This window comes from Nomascus leucogenys, chromosome 22a (assembly GCF_006542625.1).
Source record: "Nomascus leucogenys isolate Asia chromosome 22a, Asia_NLE_v1, whole genome shotgun sequence".
Classification (NCBI taxonomy): domain Eukaryota; kingdom Metazoa; phylum Chordata; class Mammalia; order Primates; family Hylobatidae; genus Nomascus; species Nomascus leucogenys.
In genome coordinates this window covers 87,904,205-87,924,510 of record NC_044402.1, presented here as the reverse complement: position 1 = coordinate 87,924,510, position 20,306 = coordinate 87,904,205, and the positions used below count along the sequence as shown (strand labels likewise).

The 20,306-nt window shown below is 33.0% G+C and overlaps 1 protein-coding gene across 3 annotated transcripts in view; it reads left to right on the top strand.

The window, feature by feature from the left end:
• Positions 1 to 19,047, top strand: part of TFPI (tissue factor pathway inhibitor) — an 87,387-nt gene extending 68,340 nt beyond the window's left edge. The window contains exons 5-8 of one of the 3 annotated variants that reach the window (XM_030803344.1): positions 913 to 1,089; positions 1,681 to 1,773; positions 17,910 to 18,089; positions 18,799 to 19,047. In XM_030803344.1, the coding sequence (XP_030659204.1) occupies positions 913 to 1,089; positions 1,681 to 1,773; positions 17,910 to 18,089; positions 18,799 to 18,905 (557 nt within the window). In that variant the 3' untranslated portion in view covers positions 18,906 to 19,047. Of the gene's footprint in view, positions 1 to 912; positions 1,090 to 1,680; positions 1,774 to 7,074; positions 7,301 to 17,909; positions 18,090 to 18,798 lie in introns of those variants that run through there. The other 2 variants (XM_030803345.1, XM_012501700.2) reach the window with 2 other exon arrangements.
• The last annotated feature ends 1,259 nt before the right edge of the window (positions 19,048 to 20,306 follow it).

Sequence of the window (20,306 nt, the reverse complement as noted above, 5' to 3'; positions counted from 1 at the left end):
AAAGGTTACCACAGTTCAGTTTTGCCAATATGGTAATATACTTGCAGGAAAAAAATTGAGAAATTGGAATTTTGTTCTAAAAATTCAGGCCCAATATACCCGTGAGCATAATAATTTTGAAAATTAGCTCACTTCTTTTCACAGTGCATGCATGTAGACAGAGCTGGTGATGTAGATCACAGTGGCACAACTTTTATGACAGCTGTGTTTAGCCTGCTTTGGAACACTATCAGAGAAGAAGGATTAGTCTTTTGCAAAAGCCTCTCCAATCCTTGAACATGTATTTCCTTTCTGTCTCTGCATTATTGAAGTCATTCCAATGACAAGAAGAAGGAAAAAATAAAAATGACACAGCAGTAGAGGATGTCCTACCTAGTACAGATATTAATTCCCGCATAAGAATTCAGGAACTTCTAAGGCTAGCCATGAAAACTTCCATACCCCTCAAATTTTCTTTTTCAACTTTTAAAAATTTAAACCATTCTTAATGAAGCAACGCACTACAATGCTTTTCCTGAGAAGCCACCCTCAATAGCTTGAAATGTTCATAGACCTCTCCTAAATGTTAATACACATGAACATATTAAAAATAATTAAACCACATTTTTTGCCATAATGTTTTGTAATTTCAAAGCAAGAGTGGCACATAGTAAAATAATCTTTTATTCCTTAAATTCTTAAAAAATGACAGTTAATTCCCTACTAATTTACTATGAGAAATTTAGAATTTGAAATGCCAATCCCAAAATATGGTAGATAATTTTAATAGTGTATAGTTGTGGATAAAGTTAGAGTTTACTTTTTAATTTTTATGCTTACTCCTTCAATAGCCAGGTATTTATAAATTTTATTAAAATCAGTAATTTATTTACACAAAAGAATATTGCTTTCTGACATTTTTATAATTTCTAGAAAAGCCAGATTTCTGCTTTTTGGAAGAAGATCCTGGAATATGTCGAGGTTATATTACCAGGTATTTTTATAACAATCAGACAAAACAGTGTGAACGTTTCAAGTATGGTGGATGCCTGGGCAATATGAACAATTTTGAGACACTGGAAGAATGCAAGAACACCTGTGAAGATGGTCGTAAGTTTACTTCTTATTTCATTTTAGTTAATTTATAGGCATCCTTTTAAAACTAAGGCATCTCAGATGATATTCAAGCTTACTCAGGTTTTGAGCCATGCAAATGAAGATATATTTGTGTGCATTCAATGTGAGATTTGTGACTATAGTTTTTTAAAAAGCAAAGAAAATTAAGAAATTATTTTCATAGATCTAATACTTTTTATGTTGCATTATTTAATTTTTCTTCCTGAGAATACTGCAGTACAATTTTGGCACAATAGAATTGCTGAAATCTTTCACATTTATACAAATATGAGAGCAAACAGTTATTGAAAACTACCACCTAAAATCACTGTTTTATCTGCCTATAACATTTATTAAAGGCATGACATAAACATTAACTGCTATGCTTTTTTGACCAAGAACTACAGTTACTCATGGAAATATTACCTTACAATTATATTTAAAGATTCACTGTTTGTTAATTTAACATAGCAATGTGAATGAAATTGCCAGAAGTCTGCTTTTTTAACTGTTGTATGCTTCATGAGTCCAAATATGAGATTGTGACAATGTTTATCTGTTTTAATTGGCTGTATTTTTTCCCAGCAAATGGTTTCCAGGTGGATAATTATGGAACCCAGCTCAGTGCTGTGAATAACTCACTGACTCCACAATCAACCAAGGTTCCCAGCCTTTTTGGTAAGAATCTTGTGGATTTTATTGCTTCCAGGAAACTATTATCATGGTAACAATGAAGTGGATTGTGTATTAGAAATATGTTTTTAAATATATATATACCTGTGTTGTTGCTTAATAATGTGTTTGTTGAAATACTGAGATTCAAATTGTTTAAGACATTCAATCTCATAAAAGCAACAATTTTCCTAATCTATTTTAAAGTATGCTTTGAAGTAAGCTTTTGATTATGTATCATATGAAAAACTTTCATATGATATTTAACTCTATGCCAAATTTATTTTGTAAAATAGTACTAGGAATTAACAGCCTCAGTGTAAGATGGTAAATCATTGTACTGGCACAGCAGTGCATCAAAGGCAGTCTAAAGTGCTTTTAAAGTCAGTATGACACTAGGCAAGGTCTCTGGTGTTACTCACAGGACAGATTAGAAATTGATTGAATAACCATGCCTAAATGTTACGTCACTCTGGAGGGAATTTTCTTTTGAATTCTGCAGGACTCTTTTTTATGTTCTTGTCTGTTAACCTATTTATCAGATTTAAACGAATATACAGGAAATATTTCCACAAAATGCAGAGCTGAGAAAATAGTGAAAATACTGGAAAACATAATCAGGAACCACAAATATCTGGGCAGTTAGAAATAACATAAAAAGCTAAAAATTAACAGTGTAAAATTATTAGATCCTAGCTAAATCATAAAAATCACATATTCTTATTCAGATATTGAAGATTTTGTTTAGAAGTAGTCCATGTGAACATGTCAAAGGTAAACTTGGCATGTTTATATATAAACTTAGCCTGACTGTGAGGAATTCTGTAACTATTAAAATTGCAATCTTAGGATTAAAATAATAATAATAATAAAGGAAACATACTGTTTGGGCCAGGAATTCTCTACCTTGGCCATTTATCAGAATCAGATTGGCTTTGAGCTACTCCTCTTTACAACAAACAAACAAATGAACAACTAAGCAAGCAAGCCAACAGAATGCAAACAAAAGTCCTGCCCAGGTGGATTTGAAGCATTAAAATGTTGACTCCGACTTTTCTAGAAAGAGTCTGTGAATGTTCAGCTGAGTCCCACAGTGATCTAATCATTTGTGGGTCTTGCTTCAGCACTGAATGTCACACCTTGGAAATCACAAGGCAGATTTGAAACACGATTAAAGAGGAAATGGAAAGTGTAAAGAGACATGAGATCTACGAGGGAGCATAATATGTGCTTTTAATAATTGAAACATTATTATGTGAAAGGAGAATTAAGTTCTCTACATGCCTTACCCTCTAGTCCTGCCTATTTCAGACCCTCCCCAGACCCCCATCCCCATCCTCCCTTATCCCCCTCAACCCAGCCTAAGCATGAGGATTAATGTGTGAGAACTAAAGTATAAATGCCTTTCTATAATATGTTTCTTTCTTATGTGAGATCTTAAAAAATTGATGGCTGTCTCAGGGATTAATAAATTCCCTAAATTGTAGGCATTCAATAAGTGTGCAATTAGCACTTAAGAGGTCATTAAGTGGATGCAAACTTTCAGTGGGAGTTGGAAAATATGATATATTCAAAATGACTTCAGGTCCTTACATTCAATAGGTAGAGCAGTGAATTGAATGCCAGATGAACTTGAGTCTAATTTTTAAATACTACTTCATTTGTAAAAATTAATACTTTTGAGATTCTGATTTTTTTATCTGAAAAAATTAAGTACTATCATTGCATTATTTCTTTATGTCTTTCCAGCTTTGTATTTTTCACTCATATTTTGTTTTATTCAGTTAAGTATTATATTTTCAAAAGCACGTTAAATCTTACTGCTATAAAATTTAGAATGACAAAATTATTAACAGGTTTAAATATACATGTGACACAGTATATCAGTAAGTACAAGAAATGTATGAAATCAGTTTGCAACATGTTTGAATATTTTTGTTTGAATTATTTTACCAATTCAAGTGGAGATCTGCAGTCATTTATCATTAAAGTGAGTAGAGTAGGTTAGGAATAGTTTTGCCTTAAGTTTTTTTTTGAAGTATAAAACTTAAAATTTTTGGTAAGCATACTGCCAAGTTAGAAAGGGCAAAATAAAAATAAGTGTGAGAAAGTAATATTAATGAGTTTTAAATGGCCTCTGATATGTGTCTTTAGTTTATTATGTAGATGCATATTGAAAATTGTAACAAATAAATAAATGCTTGTAAAAGTAAATTATTAACTAAGCAGTAAGAATTGACAACATGAATTTAAAAGAAAACAATATTAACAAGAATTTATTCAGAATAATAGACATTTAAGGAATAATATTATCGTAACTGCATTTAAAATTAGGGCATATGTCTCCTTTATTTGTCTAGAAAACTGTTTTATTTTTGATTGTATATATTGGCCTCAAAATCAACATTCCTCCGGCCAATTTGATCCCTTTTCCTCTTTTTCTAGGAGCATTTCCTTCCCTTCTCTTGCCCTCCCCTCTCCTCCCCTCCCCTCCCTTCCCTCCCTTCCTTCCTTCCTAATCTAAAACATGAAACAATGTTGCAGTTACTAGGAGACATTTGATATTAAGGATAGCATAACGTGGATTGCCAATGAAGCTATGTTGTCATTCTTCTTAAAACCTGCCTGATTTCTAATCTGCCCCAGCCAAGATGCAGAAGTGGATATGCAGATGTCCCTGTACTCTGTCTAAAACCCAGAGGACCCCTTGTCACTTCTGTCTGAGAGGTTTGCTGAGATCTACAGACACCTCTTAATTTCCCCAATCAAATATAATTACATCTGTCACTGCTTACAATTATATTAATACATTGTATTGTAGTTTAAGAAAATGCAATTTTTTGTTTACATAAAACTTTGTTTTTCAAGGGTTTTATCAAACGTGTAAAGTTCTCTGTGGTATCAGGTTATTTTGAAAAGCTGTAAATCCTTTAAAGTTTCAATTCAATGTACAGGAATAATAATCTGCCCCACAACATAAATGGAATACCATTCTTTAAAATTCTTTCCACTAAATAACAATCTTTAGAGTATTTGAATATTCTAAAATTCAATTATTATTAAGTGAAATATTTATAAATATAATTTTAATGTTTTTCTTCATGATATTATGGAAGCATTTTAGAAGTTTAGTTAAACTTTATTAGAATATGACTCTTTAAAAATTGCTATATATTTTTAATTACTGGAATGTTGTAAATGGCTTTCAAGATGTATTTTTCCAGTAAGCTTTCTTGATTCAAGATACTTGAATACTTACTAAGCACAATTCAGGTGTAATTTTTCTTTTGATTTCTACATTTCAATATTAGCAAGTTATTTAGGTAATCTCAAAGACAGTCTTACTCTTCCTTAAAGAGATTTAAAATAATGATTTGTAAGCATATCCCTAAGCATGAGTGCATTATTTCAGTTTGATTGGCTGTATTGAGTATATCCATGTAGTCAAAATAAATGTGTTCTCTCCACTTGTGTAAAAGAAATATTTCTAAAGCAGTTTCCCTAAATGTGTGCAATTTTGGGCATAAACTCTAGAATTGAAAACCATCACAATTGGTTCTTCTTGATTTCCCCCATGATTGAAATAATGATATAGCAAATAAAAAACCTTTGAGCCTGAAGACATGGGTTAAATTCCCAACTCTTCAACTAATAGCTGTGTGACCCTAAGATATTTCTTAACCTGAGTTTCATCTTTCCAGTGTAAAATGAGGATGGTAATACTATAGTACTAACTTGATAGGTTGTGTTGTGAGGTTAAATCAGTGAAAATACATAACTTTCTTAGGACAGTGCCTGATATCTAGTCAGTTCGTGTAGGGTTACTCATTATTATTATCCATGTGATTCAGAGTAATACACTTAACTCACTAGGCCTTAGATTCTCATTTGTTAAACAACTCCTTTGTAAGTTCCCATTTGCAGAAGAAATTTATATTTTAGACATTCATAAAATCTCTGGTTATTCAGATAAATGCATCAGTAAATATACAGCCTCAAAATCATGACTAATATTTTAAGAAGAATTCATACTAGAACTAAATTAATGCATATATGGAAACTCGAAGAGTTTGAATGTGTTCATTAGAAACAAGTTGAGATTATTGTCACAGAGAAGTATCATGGGGCTTCAAGGTCAAAAGATGTTTATTTGTATAATTGTTCTTTATCTTTTCGACATTTGCAACTTTCCAAACTTTTTGAGTTCTTCTACTGTTTTTCTGATTATTCCAATCTGAATGATTAGTAATTTTCTTTGTATCACTTCTGTTCTTCCAGTCATTCATTAAATTTCATTGCTTTTTATGAAATGTTTATTTCTGTCTCTTCCCTTTTCATTCCTATTTATTTTGTTCAGATCATCAATCCTTCATGGTTAGATTCCCTAAATAATCATGTCATCCAGTTTGGAACACTAATGATAGTTAAAGAGGGTGCTAAAAAATTAAGGTATATGTCTATTTTAATGTATGCATTGACATAAAATTGGAATTGTCATTTTGGTGACTCTACAAAAATAGTTTTATATTTAAAAGTATTTCAGTATTTTTAAATCATATACATATGAACATGATATCCCCCCAAAATAAGCATAAACTAATAGGGGCTTAGGCAAACCAGGCTGTATAGACATGAGACAAATAGATAAATAAATAGATATCAGAAAGCTCAGATATAACTCAGATATTATATATATATTACACATAATATAATTATATATGTAACATAAGTAAACTAAAGCATATTAGAGAGGAGAGACAAAAAGGAACAATCATATGTAACAAATTATACGTGACTTTTTGACATCACTGTCCTATTTCTATTCATCAATCATGGGTAATTTAGCTTCATCCACTTGCCTAAAATGTGTCTGCATTGTCCGCTAGTCCTCTACCTATTGCAGATATTTTCTGTCCCTTAAATATAACTTTTTTCCGTCCATTCATATTGGCCTCTTCATTATTATTAAACACAAATTACTCACTCTCATTCTAAAGGATGTTTTATGTGATTTTCCCCACCTAAAATTGACTGACCCTCCTCATCTTCTTAACCAATCTGCCTTTTCACTACCATAAGGAGGCCTTCTTCCTGTCTCTCTCCCCTGGCTTCTTACTATGATTCCTTTAATACTGTATTATTAGATATTGTGCTTGCTCTGCCTCACCGCCTAGATTACAAGATTTTTTGAAGAAAAACATAACGTACTATATAGTTTATAGACTTCCCCCACCCTCAGCATTGATCACAGTGTTAAACATACAAAGATGACTCACACTTTTTATTTATTAATTTTGTGATCCACAGTTACAAAAGAAGGAACAAATGATGGTTGGAAGAATGCGGCTCATATTTACCAAGTCTTTCTGAACGCCTTCTGCATTCATGCATCCATGTTCTTTCTAGGACTGGATAGCATTTCATGCCTATGTTAATATTTGTGCTTTTGGCATTTCCTTAATATTTATATGTATACGTGATGCCTTTGATAGCATACTGCTAATAAAGTTTTAATATTTACATGCATAGTAAACATAGTCTTCTCACTGCACCTCACTTGTAAATGTCTAACTAGCAAAGAAAAATGAATGTTCTCAGGAGTTCATGCTAGTTGTGAGCCTTTTGACTGGACCTAACTATTCATGGAAAAAAAGTCATTTTTTTCCTGATTTTTATACATCCCTTTGCTTCCATACATCAACTCTTTGTTTTTTTGTGTGTGTTGTTTTGTTTTGTTTTTTGTTCTTGCTGTTTTTGAGACGGAGTTTCACTCTTATTGCCCGGGCTGGAGTGCAATGGCGCGATCTCGGCTCACTGCAACCTCCACCTCCCGGGTTCAAGGGATTCTCCTGCCTCAGCCTCCCAAGTAGCTGGGATTACAGGCGCTTGCCACTATGCCGGGCTAATTTTTTGTATTTTTAGTGGAGACATGGTTTCACCATTTTAGTCAGGCTGGTCTCAAACTCCTGATCTCAGGTGATTGCCTTGGCCTCCCAAAGTGCTGGGATTACAGGTGTAAGCTACTGTGCCTGGCCCCATACATCAACTCTTGAGAGGGGCCTTGGAACTACATCAGCTTTATGATATTCTGGGGGGAAGAAAATTCAGGTAGACTTAAAAAGCTACTGCCAACCCAATTCTAGTAGTTGGCCACTGACTGAAAAAGGGAACTCCTATATACCTGACCCAGTTCCAAATTGCCTCCTGCTAGCCTCCAGGTCCAGGGAAAGTAATTGGATGACATCCTGAAGATCCTTTTGCTACTTGAAACTCTATTCCTCTCCTGAATGTATTCAATGTATGACCTCCAGACATACATTCCATTTATGTGGAAAAAATAGAAAATAAAATCTATGCATATATAAATACATTTTTTAAAGATTTTTGTTCTCACTAGCCTTCGGAAACAGGTGTTATATTCACAAAGGGCCTAATGGACAGCCAAACACAATCACTGATATAGTCAATTTATAAATCTGCATGAGATTGTTATTATCTCCTTGGCCTCTTGTTGAAGGTGTGATTGCATGTAGAGGAATACTGCAACCATGAGAACTTTCTGGAGAGAAACTATCCCTCACCAACTAAAGAGTTCCACATCCAGCTGCATACCATCACAAGCACTGTTTACAGTTCTTGAAAAATGAACAAACAAACGAAAAAAACCCACTTCATCCACAGTCCACTTTCATAGATCTAAAGAAGTATCTTGCCTTTCATAATGTGTTCTAAGACCAAGAAGCACAGGAACATCCCTCATAATCTAAAGATGCCTGCATAGTAAATCTGGAGCCTCATATTCTGATTTTCTGACAAGTTGGCTTTCCAAAAATAGATAACAAGTTTTGGACAGCACCCAGCAAGTTTTCTACTTCCTGACAGGAATGCTGATGAGAAACAAAAATGTGGCACTTCATCTCTGCCAAAATCACTGCCATCAAAATGCAGTTACCCTAGATGACCACTGCCTGCTTTTCTAATCCCTTTCTTCCTGGACCATCTTTAGTCTTAACACAGATAATTTGTTGCCCCAGTCATAAGAGTCCTCCAGAGAAGTGTTTCTCAAGCTTGAAAAATATATAGATATCTTTAAAAGGAAAAAAATCACAGACTTCCAATTTGTAAGCCAAATTACTTAAAATAACTTTCATTTTGTATGAACCAGTAACATAGTAGGAATAAATTCATTATGATAATTATACAACTATAAACCAAAAATTGTTTACAAATTAATACCATGCAAGCTACAAACTAATAATAATACTAATTTGATATGACTTCTTTTGCTTAAAAAAAAGAAAAATCCTTATTGTAATATGAATTTAATAGTGACTGGTATAGGGCAGCTTAGTAATGTGGTAGGAATAGCTTAGACAAACTTGAGCTACTCTATGTTGTGTGTAATTCTCTACCTTTTTTTCTATTTGAGTAATGGAAAATCTTTGCAGAAATGAAGTTAAGAAGTGTTAATACAAAATGGTGGCTGGCTGCAGTGGCTCACTCCTGTAATACCAGTGCTTTGGGAGGCTGGGGTGGGAAGATAGCTTGAGCCCAGGAGTTCAAGACCAGTCTGGGTGACATGCAGAGACCCTCTCTCTAGAAAAAATTAAATAATTAGCCCAATATGGTGGCCTGTGATCGTAGACCCACTTATTTTGGAGGCTGAGGTGGGAGGATTGCTTGAGCGAGGGAGGTTGAGGCTGCAGTGGGCTGTAATTGTGCCACTGCACTCCAGCCTGGGTGACAGCAAGACTCTCTCATAAATAAATAAATAAAATTTGTTGATCAGGAAAATTCCAACTCTGCCTCTTCTAGGGACACAGTGGAGTGGGGTTTCCAGTTTTTGGTTACATCTAACACCATTACATGGATCTGAGTGACCAGTGCAGATATGATCACATGGATGCAAGACTGGAACTCTGGTGTGGTTGTTTCTAGAATTAGTCCGTGTTGACCATGCCAACTCAATACCTGTTGCCTTCAAATGTTCAAGCTCTCTAAATACTGTTTGAATCAGCACTGTTGCACCAAGATTTGTTTCTAGCCTCCTTGTGTGATGACCTATTTTGATTAGAACTCTTTCTCCTGTTCAAACTTAAGAAACTTCAACTTCATGTTTGTAACTGTGGACTATGGTATATTTAGCATGTTCTGAACCTGAGCTTCAGAAAAGAGGGAATTTGGACATCAGTTCTAAAGGAGAAGTTGTGACAATTTTCTTTTTGTCTGATAAAATTATTAAAATAGTTTTGCTCAGATATTATTATTTTCTTAATTTTCTAGTTAGTTTTCAGAATGACGTATCTTCGTGGTTGAGAGCACTGACGTTATAGAAAGAAAGATGTGGTTTTTAATTCCAGTTCTGCTATTTGCTGACTCAGTCTGTGGCCTTGAAAAAAGATCACAAAACTTCTCTCGGCTTCAGGTTCCTCATTTGTTGTATGTGGCAAGAAATATCTCAAAACTTTTGTGAAACTGTAATGAGACATAAAATTCTTAACCCAGTTGTTGAGCACACAATTAAAGCACAAAGTATTAATTTTTGAGGTTGTTTTCAATGAGATGATGACCTATTTTCATCCGAGGTTTATAGTAAAAAAATGAGTACTATTTGTATACATTTTATTGTTGATCATTTTTAATGAAGCTAAAGTCTGTAACCTTGATCTGACATATCTTCATTTAACAAATTTTATGCTAAGGTTCTTTGAAATAACATATATAGCACTTGCAAATTCAAACATAATTATAAAATACAGATTTTTTGTCTTTGGATCTTATAACTAATTGAAGGATGTATAGACCTATATTTCCAATTTTATCTTATGACCTAACTTACAGATCTGTGTACTTCCTAATTTCAGTTCATTTCAGCAAACATTGAGTGTCTCCTACATGGGAATAACTACCATAGGTACTGGGAGTATGAGAATAATAAAAGTGTAATTTTGTCCCTTATAGGTGTTTTTGTCAAATAGGGAAGAAGATAAATAAATAGGTGACTTCAATGTCTGTGCTACATGCTAAGACAGAGACCTGAACAAGGGTTATGGGAGAAAAGAGTCACAATAACATTTTACGTTCATTAAACAATGTCGAAATTAAAATATTCTATCTTCTCAAAACTTGAGCTCTATCTTCATCTTCCACTTCAAATTCATTTGCCTGGATGCTGGCTAACCCATGGACATAGTCTACAATTTCATCTTTATTTTCAGATATTTTTCTAAGTAAAGCCACAATGAATAAAAGCCACCAACATTTACAAGAAATACAACTATTATAAGTAGAATGTATTCTATAATGTTTCATAACATATTAGACAAGTATTACATCTTCTGAATGTAGAAACACTAGAATTATTTCATCTCTAGCTCTCTACCTGCCCAAATTCAATCTGGTGCTTAATTTTAGCTACTCCCGTGGTAACTGCTTCGGTTGTGGTAATTTTACATTCTTCTCTATTGAAAGTTACTGGATTCAACCTAAACATGCCTGGTTGAGTTTGCTTCATGTATTCAACAAGATCAGAACTTGTCTTTTCATTCTTCAATAATTTCAGTGGCTCTTTAATGTCTGCATTATAAAAATCTAAATATAATAGTATTCAAGAATCTTCTTAATTTGACCTAAATGTAATTTTCCAGCCTTGTATCCCACTATACTCTTTTTTGTGTTATGTTCTTCAGATAGCCTGGAGGTTGCAAAGTACCCCCAAGCAAACCAGAAACATTCTGACCTTTGTGTTTTTACTTTCCTTCACCCATATGCTTCTCCGTATCCTCTGCTTACTAAAATCCCATTCTTCCTAAAAAGATGATCGACAGACTAAATGTTCATTTTTTACTTTTACTAAAATTTTGTAGGGCTTAAAATTTTACATATATGTCATGAAGAAAGTTTTTCTAGTGCATTATAAGACATAATTATCTTAGAATAAAGTACACTCAATAGCTGTAATTTTACCATGGCTTTCTTTCTTTGTGGCTTTGCTTAGACAAATCCTTGAAGAAACACGACTTTATGAACTCTGTCCATGGATTAGGCAGTATCTAGGCAATGAAATCCAACCCAGAGAACATCTACCCAATTTATTTCCTTCCCTTTTAATATGTGGAGGGAGTTTCTGTTTGGGCAGGTTTTCACTCAGTCTACTCTTCATGACCTTTCAATTTTAAGTTCACTGGCAACGCTCCTTCTATATTTTATCCTCAGGTAAGTGGCCCAGTGTACACATATGGGGGGAAAAAAGCTCCACAGTGCTTGTTTTTCCATTCCCTTCCCTGTTTTTTTTTCTTTATAGAATATCGCTTTCCACCAATTTAATACCACTTCTCCTGATTAATGAATAGAGATACATACTCTTTCTTTTTTATAGAGAGAGGGACAAGTTTACCACACATTCCTACTCAGAAACAGATTCCAATCTCTAATCTCTAGCCTTTTGTCTATTACCTCAGGACACTGGACTCACTCTAACATATTTCTATCATATATCTTGAGCATTATAATTGCAAAGAATTTGAATAAAAAAGAAAATAAAAGAAGAAAAACTGGCCATATTCACATTACGCAGAAACAATCACTGTTGGCATTCTAGCATATTTCATTTACTATTTCCTTGTATTTTTTTTAAACTTATCACAAAGTAAATAAAGTTCAAGACTGGAAGTAGCTGCTAGAGGAGCCCAAACAATATAGAATAAGTCAGCATAAAAGTATCTTTTTGTAAAATTTAACCTAGCAAATGTCTAAGCTCCCTACCTAATAAAGCTATCTCTATAGTAATCATCCTCCCAACTGATTGCACGTCCTCTTAAATATTTGCCCAGTGGATACATATATAAATTCTATTCTCATTTACATGTGCTTGTATATTTATATGTATGTATTTGTGTGTTGGTACAAAATATAAATTATTATATTTTCTTGATTCTAACATGCAGGTTTTTCTACATTTTAACATGATTCTAATCATGATGAAACTTATAACTGATAGTGTATAACAGTGTAATTATGTTTTTCTTTCTTTTTTTTTTTTTTCGAGATGGAGTCTTGTTCTGTTAGCCAGGCTGAAGTGTAGTGGCTCAATCTCGGCTCACTTGCAACCTCCATCTCCAGAGTTCAAGTGATTCTCCTGCCTCAGCCTCCCTAGTAGCTGGGACCACAGGCGTGTACCACCACGCCCAGCTAATTTTTGTATTCTTAGTAGAGACAGGGTTTCACCTAGCTGGTCAGGCTGGTCTCAAACTCCGGACCTCAGGTGATCCACTCACCTCGGCCTCCCAAAGTGCTGGGATTACAGGTGTGAGCCACCGCGCCCGGCCGTGTCTTTCTTTCTTCATGAGTAGTACATAAAATAATAGTGCATCTTCAAATTAAGGACATTTAGATTTCATGTAAATGATATTTCATATAACATTTGGCAAGCTATAAGCAGTTTCTTGTCCCACATAGTACCCTTCTACTTTTGTTGGCATGGGGAAGAAAAAAAGTGTTGAACAGTAGATAAATTCATAGCAGTAAGGTCCATGTTTTGCTAAATGGTTTAGGCACTTTAAATGTCGTTGTAGGTATATAAATTTGTGAAAAGTTTCAGTGGAAAATTCAGCAACATCTACCAAGTTATAAGTTGAATATAGATTTTGCATACTTCTAATTTTAGATGCACCTGAACCAGTGTACATGGGTATTCATGAGCCGTTGTCTGGTACTGAAAAAATAAATTATAATAATCTATATGTCCATGTAACTAAATATACTGTAGTCAACTCATAAAATGAAATACTGTACCTACATTAAAAAGAGTGAGGTCTACATAAAAATGTGGAGACACAGCCACAAAATATTATCAAGTATAGTAATAAATATAGAATATTATATGAATACATTTGAATATGCAAACAATTTGGAGATATGTAAACCGTTGATAGTGGTTAAAGGGCAAGAATCAAATTATGGATAAATTTTGTTTTACATTTGTTATACTTTTGTATTATTTCAAAGTTTTACAAAGATAATTTGCAGTAAATAATTTATATTTCTCTTTACTACAAAATATAGAAAAAAAACTTTGAAAAAGATTTGTTATTCAATTCCCTAAAAAGTCTTAGAAGAAAAAAATAAATGTACTTAACAAGTTGTAAGATATTTCACAAAACCTAGTTTGTTTAGTAAAACAAAAGCCTAACTAAGTAGGCAAGCCAAATGAGAATCATAAAAAAGATACCACAGTAAAGATTCAAAGTGAATATATGATTCAAAGTTTACTGTATAAACCTCAAAGCAAATTTACATTAACAACTTTACCTGTAAAACTGAGTTTAGAGCACCATCTTACAGTTTAGCAGTCACATTAGATCATGATAGTTCCTGATTAAAAAAAAAATGGATCTTGAATTCTGAAACCTATCAAAAACCCTGTAGACAGAAGGTACACAACTGGTTATTAATAGCAGAATCAAGACAGAATGCATTTGATTATTAAATTCCCTTTGGAAAAAGAACAAAAGTCAGGTTAGTGTCTTTTTTATTCTATCTTAACTTTCTGTGAATAATTATAATCTCAAATTAAAAAATCACATTTCACAAAACCTTTATATTTTCTTTCATTGTAGATGGCAAAGTCTGGATTTTGAACAGATGAGTGCTGATCTATATGTAGAATAAATTTGCTATTTGGAAACAATCAAGTTTTTCTCTTCAAGAAGTGAAAAAAATTCAAATGGAGCTAAAATGTTCTTAAGAAACCATTTGCTTCATTACTTTACTTTTACTGTGATTTATGATATAGTAACCCAATGATAGTCTTATTGCTCAGAGTTAAAATGACCTTAAGATAAATGAATTAGTTTACATATCAGGTAAAATTTATGTTCTGAAGAATAACAACCTTATAATGATTCCTTAACTGACAATAATTTATTGCATCTTTAAAAACCTCTAAAAGTTAATTACACATAATACAATATCCTTAGTGATTAACTTCACATTTTAATGCACTATTGAAATATTGCCATTACTAGTGTTAGGAACCTCACTGTTGATCTGGGTCAAAACTCTGTTGTGTAGAATGATCTATGTAAGCAGTGGTTGAAATCAGGGCGGAGTAAGATAGATAAACAACTGACATTGCATCAGTCATGGACAAGTAGGAGCAAGTATCTGATTATAGGTGCATCTGCATACCAAATCCCAGGCTGTCAGAAGCAGCATGCCAGACACCCTCTGATTCAGAAGTCATAAAGAGTGTCAGTAGAGGCAATCTGATGCCTTGGATAATTTAGTGAAATTTTCTCTGCTGGCATCTATGCTGGTCAGTTGTCTGTTTGCTCTCAAACCAATCCCCTGCTTTCACCCTGCCTCATGTGGTTTTATGGGGAACTTTCTCCTCTGGCTTCTGAAAGGATCTGGTAAATGGCAGGCCTTGTTGGATGACTGGATGGTCAAAGGAAGACTTAAGCTAATGTATGTCTCTCCACCACATCTGTGGTGTATCTTCCATGGTTTCAGCTTCAATGGAAAGGCCCAAATGGTTCTAGGATTCACCTGCTGTTCTTGGTCTATGATAACAGAGGCTCCTCTTCTCATACCTCCAATCTAGGGAATGTAGCCCCATGTGTACTAGGCTAGCTTTTTCCCATTTTGAAATAACCTTGATTTTATGATTGGGCCATGTTTACTATAGGTTGTATGTGGGAAAAGAGAAGGAGTTTGCTCCCTGTCATCAGAAAATTTTTTCTGTTCTGGAATAAGGGGGCTTGATATCTGGCATTGCTATTTAGACGTAACAACTAACATTTGCAAAGAAGGATACAACTTACAACCACATTCACACATATTATCTGCAACTTACTATGGGCAGATATATCTTACATACGAAATGCTAAAGTGAAATTGATGTATAAATCTTATATCATTTTATCATACACATCTATTTCGAAGTTACTGTGGGTGTTTAAACAGGAAAAAAAGAGATAGCAATTTCCTCTGTTTTCTCTTTTCTCAAATTAGGTTAATTGCATCTAGTGCATCTCTTTTGTTTCTGAACATAGGTGATAACTGGAAGCTCATGAGATCAAAGTGGTGGCAATTAATAATCATTTTATATTCTATACTGTGCAAGGATGATAATACACATAACACACATTGGAAAAGTGTGTACAATAGTACAACTCAATTACAATATAACTCTCCTAGACTGCTAGAAAATTCCTCTAATATAAATGATTCTTAGTGACAGGAAATGTCAACATTTTCTAGAATGTCTAACACACATTCTCACCATTCAACTTTGATTTATGATGGCATATCATCATGTCAAAGGATACAAAATACAGGCATGTAGGATAAATAAGCCTAGAGATCTAATGTACAACATGAAGACGACAGTTAGTAAAACAGTATCGTGTTAGGGATTTTTGTTATATAAGTAGATTTTAGCTACCCTTGTCACACACACAAATATGTAACTGTGAGAAGATGGGTATGTTAATCTGCTTCACTATAGCAACTATTTTACTATCTATATATATCCCATAACATCATTTTGTAAACCTCACATATACACAATAAAAATTATTTTAAAAATCATGCACTATAATCCCCACATAGGAGAAGGTAAAACATAAAGGGCTACATGTGATTTAAAATGATGTTTTCATTTTACAAATCCTAGAAGGTCTTCTTAAAATCACTGCATATATTCCTAGTCAAAGACCTAAGTAAAACTAAATACTCTTTATTTGATTATAGTTCTGATATCTTATTGATGTAGTTTGGCACAAAAATATCACCTGTCTCAAATTTCTTCTCATAAATTATTCTCACAGTATTCATTCCCTCTCATATTTCCCAGAATATTTTTTATTACCTGAGTTACTATATCAAGACACTCTAGTCCTTATTTAAATATCTAGAAGGCAGGAGGTGGTAAAAAATGTTTATATCAATTTGAGATTTTTTTTCATTTTTTCTCACTTTGTTTTATTTCTTTTCTTTTACAGTCTGTTCATTTGGGGTTTCTTTGCCAAAAGACTGCTTCTTGCTTAAAGCACAATCTATTCACCTTCATTACTACTGGATACCTCGAAGTTCTATTTTCTGCTAATATTGGACATTTAGCAAATCTTCCTCCTCTGTATTTGCTTGGATCACATCTCACCATTTGACAAAGCCATTAAAGTTTTCTTGTATTGATTCCTTGCCATACAACAACTTACCTGTAGTACTGGTTTATTAACATCAAAGCAGTTTAGCTGTGCTACCGAAGAGTACTCGGTGCCCCTCACTGACAGTAATTCCCAGAGAGCTAAAAACTAACATTCAGCTGAAACTAATTTTCTCTTTTGATTTAGCACTCTTTTGAGTGCTCCTTTTATTACCCTAATTGTATTTTTCTCTTCTGTTTTTGAAAACCATTGATTGATCCCATTGACAAACCAGCTTATCTGTCTGATCCAAATGAATGTTTCATTTCACTGGCTTTATCAATATTGCTTCCTTTGCAAAAACATTTAACTCATCTAGAACTAAGCTTCAAATATGAGAAAAAAAATGCTACCAAGACAAACATCTCATCTGGACTCATTCCTTGAAACTTAAAACTTGCTACACCTGAATTCCTCCACTTTAAACTGTGATTGTATTACATCAGTCAGCATGTGTTTAGTCAAGAGAAGTAACTCTTCCTCAGCTTCAGTGTTTTTGTTACATCACAAATAAAAACTTTGCTCATTAGAATTTTTTAAAGCTAAATATTTGTGAACAAATGATATGTAAATGAATATATATGTGTGATATGTGTGTGTGTGTGTGTCTGTAAGAAATTTTCAGCAGTTACATTGTTGAACAGTGGTTTTTATTATGTACAAATAGTTTGTTCATATAAAGAGTAATAACACTTCTCTTTAGCAAATGAGATTTTTTAATTCATTGGAGAAAAATCTCAATATAGTGGACACAGGGTTTTGTTAAGCAATTTCCTAGAATTGAAATGCACGAATTTTATTAAATACCCCTTTATTCATTCAGATTACTGTTTTACATACACATGCAACAACATTAATCTATAAACAATATAAATATGAAAACCTGAAATCCACTATCACATATGGCTCACCATGTTTTCCTAATGTTTTTAGAATTTCACGGTCCCTCATGGTGTCTCACTCCAGCAGACAGAGGATTGTGTCGTGCCAATGAGAACAGATTCTACTACAATTCAGTCATTGGGAAATGCCGCCCATTTAAGTACAGTGGATGTGGGGGAAATGAAAACAATTTTACTTCCAAACAAGAATGTCTGAGGGCATGTAAAAAAGGTATGGAAGATACTCTTCCCATTAATTGACTAGTGTTTAAGATAGCAATTGAATTGAAATGATAATCTATTAAGATATGAAATTAATTACTTTATTATAAGAAAGTATAATCTAGCTAAGAAATGTCCTCTTCAATTACATTTAGATAATATTGCTAGATATGTAACTGTAATTTCTTTTAATGTCCTCATAGATAAAGAATCAATTTAAAACAAATTAAACATGTTACTCTTTTAATGTTCAAATACTAAGCATTCACTTTAAAAGACTATACCAAAATTGCTTTAAGCTTTCTTGTAATGCACAAAATTTTAACATATTTATTAATGTCTTCTGAATATAAAAGTAATGCATGTTTATAAAAGTCTAAGAAGAGTATAAAAATGCAAATAAAAACTATCTGTAATTTAATCAACCACATACAGCCACATTTCTACTATTTAAAAATAAAGCAAGCATGGATTTGTAACAGAAGAGGAACTAATAATAAAAATGAACGGCATGCTTATCCATTTTTATTAACTCATATATGCAAAGTAACATCCTTAAAAATAAATTGTTCTACACGAATACATGGACAAATTAAAGGCTTTTAAATCAATAACGTGTTTTGGATTCAAATATTAAAAGATACTTTGAGAAGATTTTAGATAAAATGTTTCATTGTGTTATTTTATCACACATTAATTTATTCCTCTTCCTCTTATAGGTTTCATCCAAAGAATATCAAAAGGAGGCCTAATTAAAACCAAAAGAAAAAGAAAGAAGCAGAGAGTGAAAATAGTATATGAAGAAATTTTTGTTAAAAATATGTGAATTTGTTATAGCAATATAACATTAATTCTACTAAATATTTTATATGAAATGTTTCACTATGATTTTTGATTTTTCTTCTATTAAAATGCTTTTAATTAATATGTTCATTAAATTTTCTATGCTTATTGTACTTGTTATCAACGTATTTGTATCAGAGTTACTTTTCTAATTTTGTTAAATTGCTTATTCTAGGTCTGTAATTTATCAACTGGCTACTGGGAAATTACTTATTCTCTGGATCCTTCTGTATTTTCATTTAACTACAAATTAGCATACTACCGGCTACATCAAATCAGTCCTTTGTTTCCATTTGGTGACCATCTGTTTGAGAACATGACCATGTAAATGATTATCTCCTTTATAGCCTGTAACCAGATTAAGGAATACAGCTCTTAAAAAAGCAAGAACTTCCTGAGTTTCACATATAAAATGGTGACAAACACCTGCTTCTGATAAAGTTTATTCAATTGTGTATTTGAAAAGACTGGTAATCACAGAATTCTATTATGTGCTTCCCTCCTTAGACATGGTTTCTCTCCTTTTGTACTAACCAGTACTTCCATCTATATTGAGCTAAACTGTCTTTGAACAGTCAACTCTGCATCATGTGCCTGCCTGATTTGGATTGGTTTCACTTTTTTTGTTTGTTTGTTTGACCATAGCCCATTCTATCAGTCAAAATGATTGAATAATTGTGTGTTAAATACAACTCATGATAAGGAGAAACTTCATGGAAACAAGAAGTTTTATGGCAAGCGAAAGGAAATTATTTATATGTACTTCCTAATACTATGCTTCCCAATATTTTCTCTTACTAAAAATAACAAAAATATTTAAACCTTCTGAAATCTATTCAGTTATCATTAGGATTTGCACACAATGCAACTAATAATTCATGCTTTAAAAAGTAGGTTATTTCTGTTGAAGAGAAAATTATCAGCAAGGAAGAGTCTACTAGAAAATTCATGGGCTAGTCACTCTTGGGGATTGAATATTTCGCTGGAGTTAATTCACTCTATATCCAGACCTATATCTTTCATTTATTGGTGAGCCACGTGCAGTCCGGCACTTCAACAACCTTAACAGCCTCCAAGACATGTCAGTTTCTGTAGTGTTCACCTGAAATTTGACACTGGAACTGGAACTGATTTAGAAACAACCACTTCATTCATTTGGTATAGCTTCATGACTTCTCGCTAACAATGATAGTATAATTCTGCCTGTTCTTCAGGATTGAAATTTTGAACTCAATTTAGATTTCTTGTTTTCCCTCATATACCACATCTAAACAGTCTCTAAATCCTTATGCTGTTTTTCAAAAAAATTCACCCAATCCCTAGGCTTTTTACTTTTTACTTTTTCTTTTCTTTTTTCTTCTTTTTTTTTTCATTTTGTTTTGTT